The following is a 2741-nucleotide window of genomic DNA, read 5'->3' as shown; positions in this document are numbered from 1 at the left end:
CTCGACTTGGGAAGTCACTTTCTTCTAGGAACTCCAGTTTCTCAACTAAAAAGTAGATGAAAACAGATCCCCATGGGGCCTGCTTATGGTTTTGTGTAAGTCAAAATCCAGGAAGGTTCATTGCAACCTATGAGGCTTTGATTTCTTTATCTATAAAATGGGGAGAGGTCTATTACCTCTGTGGGGGACTGTAAAATTATGCCTTCAAAGTAATTGTCCTAGATGTGGAGCCGGAGAGATGCCTTGAATTTCAGAAGGCTAAAGCAAACGCTTTGCTTGGAACACTGCTCCAAATAAGTTTGGACTCCACCCCAGCTCTTTTCGGGAGGCAGGTGAATGTGTGCCCTCTGCTGGCCAGGGCAGGAGATAAACCCTGGGAAGTGGGGCGAACCATGGTGTCTCAGGGAGGTATTTCAGAGAGGGGGTAAATAGAAGTGGGTATATAGAAGGGTCTATATATGAACAGATTACTAGAAGGCTAAAGAGTTACAATGTTAATGCTGTGCTTGGAATAAAGAGAGAAGAACGATTTGCAGTGCGGTTGATGATTCCACGCGTCTAGATTCAGGTCCATTGGGTTTGTCCCCGAGCGCTTGTCAACAACTTTAGAGGGCCCTGCCGATGTGCATCCCGGGAATTGTAGTTCTTAGGCAGGTTTCCCTCGCCGTAGCCCGGCGCCGTCCGCGGCGAGGGGACTACATTTTCCGACGAGCCTTGGATCCCGAGGGGGGAGGGCCGTTGTGGTGTCGAGCCCCGGGGCCGAGCCGGGGGTGGGGGCTCGGAGGCCAGGCTTCCGCAGCGGTGGGCAAGCGTCCGTGCGGCCTGGTTCGGGCCATGTCCGCGTGAGGACGCCGCTGCTGCTGTCCGCGTCCCACCCCGGCCCCGGCCCGGCCTGCTGCGCACCATGGGCTCGATCCTGAGCCGCCGCATTGCTGGTGTGGAGGACATTGACATCCAGGCGAACTCGGCCTATCGCTACCCACCGAAGTCCGGTGAGTGTCCGTCCCCGGGTGCGCTCTGCGAGACGCGGACTTGGAGGCGGGCGGGGCGGGCAGGGCGCTCCAGCTCGGCACCCTCTGCGCAGGAGTCGGGTTGGGGAACTCTGCTCCGCGCGCAGCCCTCCCTGCGGCCTCCCTGCCCGGAGATTCTCGCGCCCTCGACCCGGACCCCAGGGCCTGCGTGGGGCCGTGGGGTGACCGCTTCGTCCAGGCTGGGTGACCTTGGGTCAACCACTTCTCCCCTGAGCTCTTAAGCTCCCTCGTCTGCACACTGGGGAGATTCTCGGGAAACTCCTAGGCCCGGGGTGAGATTCCGGGCGCGATGCTGGAGAGGGGTTAGCATGGTGCTCCGTGCTTCGTTTGTGCTTACAAAGTGGTCATTGTCATAATGATTGACATCACTCCATCGTCGGTTTGGGCTTTCTTTGGTGGCTTGGTGTGAAGATCCAGTCAGTGGTTCTGGGCACTCTCCATCCCGTCTGGACCGAGGTTTAGCTTTCCCAGTGATCACCTAGCACCTGTGTGTGTCTGTGTGCGTGGTGGGGGAAGTGGGGCTGGGCCCAAGGAGATGATTATAATCAATGGGGGAGAGGCTGGGAGTCCTTGCTGGGGAACAGGAAGATGGTTGGAGGAGACTACTAGGTTTTCTGGTCTCCTTTTTTGTGTCGGAGAGACCTGAGTCACCAGGGAGGAAGTGACTTTCCCAGGGTCTCATAGAGTTGGATGGTAGCACATCTTGGACCAGGAGCAGGAGTCCGACTCAGAGCCGAGTTCTCACTCCGTTATGTTGTCTCTACATTGAGTGTGGCCTGACCCAGGACTTTAGCTCCAGTTCCTCACTCTCTATCTCATCTGGTCATTTGCCCTGGAAAGGAGAGAAGAAAGAGGACATGGAGTTTGGACATCATGGAGACCTTCAGATTGGGTCTTCTGATCCTGGCTTCTGAAGCATCTGATCCGATGTGGTCTTCTAGGTCTCACACTTGGCTCGTGGGCATCCACCAGACCAGGTTTCTTGAGTGTGGTTCAGGACCACCTGCTACCACCAGTGGGGAAGCTTGTGAAACATTGCATTTCCTAGGTCCTGCCTCAGACCTGTTGGGGGCCTAGGAAGTTGCATTTAAAACCCACTCCCCAGGTGAGTCTCGTGTCCGCTCAAGTTTGAGAACTGCTCTGCTCTGATTTTGGAAGGTGAAAGAAGGGGAATGCCTGGGGCTACTGGAAATAAAGGGGGTGGAGATGGTTTTAGTGTAATCGGAAGGGGATGTAGTCAGAACTGCCTACTAATTTGGGAGATCTCCATGCCTACTGTGCCCTAGGCACAAGGGCAGCCCAGCCTGGCATGGGGATCCCCTGGAGGATCTGTGGGCTGACTTCCCCAGATCTGATGGAGCAGTTGTTTGAAGCCAGCTTCTTCCATCGCTGATATTCTTCCAGCTTGTCTTTGGCTGAGTGACTTGGCAAGTTGCTTAGTCCCCTGGGTCACAGTTTCCTCATCAGTAAAATGGGCTGATCTTTGTACAGTGCCCAGAATAGTGCCTAGCACCTAAGAGGTCCTCAAAAAGTATTAGCTGCTAATAGGAAATCAGGTGACCAACTCAGACCCTAAAAGCAGTTAGTGGTATCGCAGCAATATCAAAAAATTTAATGTGTCACCTCCTGTCACCTGGGACCAGAGCAAACTTGATGTCCCCTCACTTGGGCCTTGGGACAATACAAGGCATTTATTTACAGCACCTATTT

At 54.5% G+C, this 2741-nt stretch overlaps 1 protein-coding gene across 4 annotated transcripts in view; it reads left to right on the top strand.

The window, feature by feature from the left end:
• The first annotated feature begins 729 nt into the window (after window positions 1–729).
• Window positions 730–2741, top strand: part of MGRN1 (mahogunin ring finger 1) — a 48593-nt gene continuing 46581 nt past the window's right edge. For 3 of the 4 annotated variants that reach the window (XM_015591168.2, XM_015591166.2, XM_006913858.3), the window contains exon 1: window positions 731–992. In XM_015591168.2, coding sequence (XP_015446654.1) covers window positions 905–992 — 88 coding nt within the window. In that variant the 5' untranslated portion in view covers window positions 731–904. Of the gene's footprint in view, window positions 993–2741 lie in introns of all 4 variants that reach the window. The other variant, XM_006913859.3, reaches the window with a different exon arrangement.

The sequence above is a fragment of the Pteropus alecto genome, unplaced genomic scaffold (assembly GCF_000325575.1).
Source record: "Pteropus alecto unplaced genomic scaffold, ASM32557v1 scaffold44, whole genome shotgun sequence".
Lineage (NCBI taxonomy): Eukaryota > Metazoa > Chordata > Mammalia > Chiroptera > Pteropodidae > Pteropus > Pteropus alecto.
The sequence above is the reverse complement of the archived record's forward strand: the minus strand, read 5'-3'. Positions and strand labels throughout refer to the sequence as shown.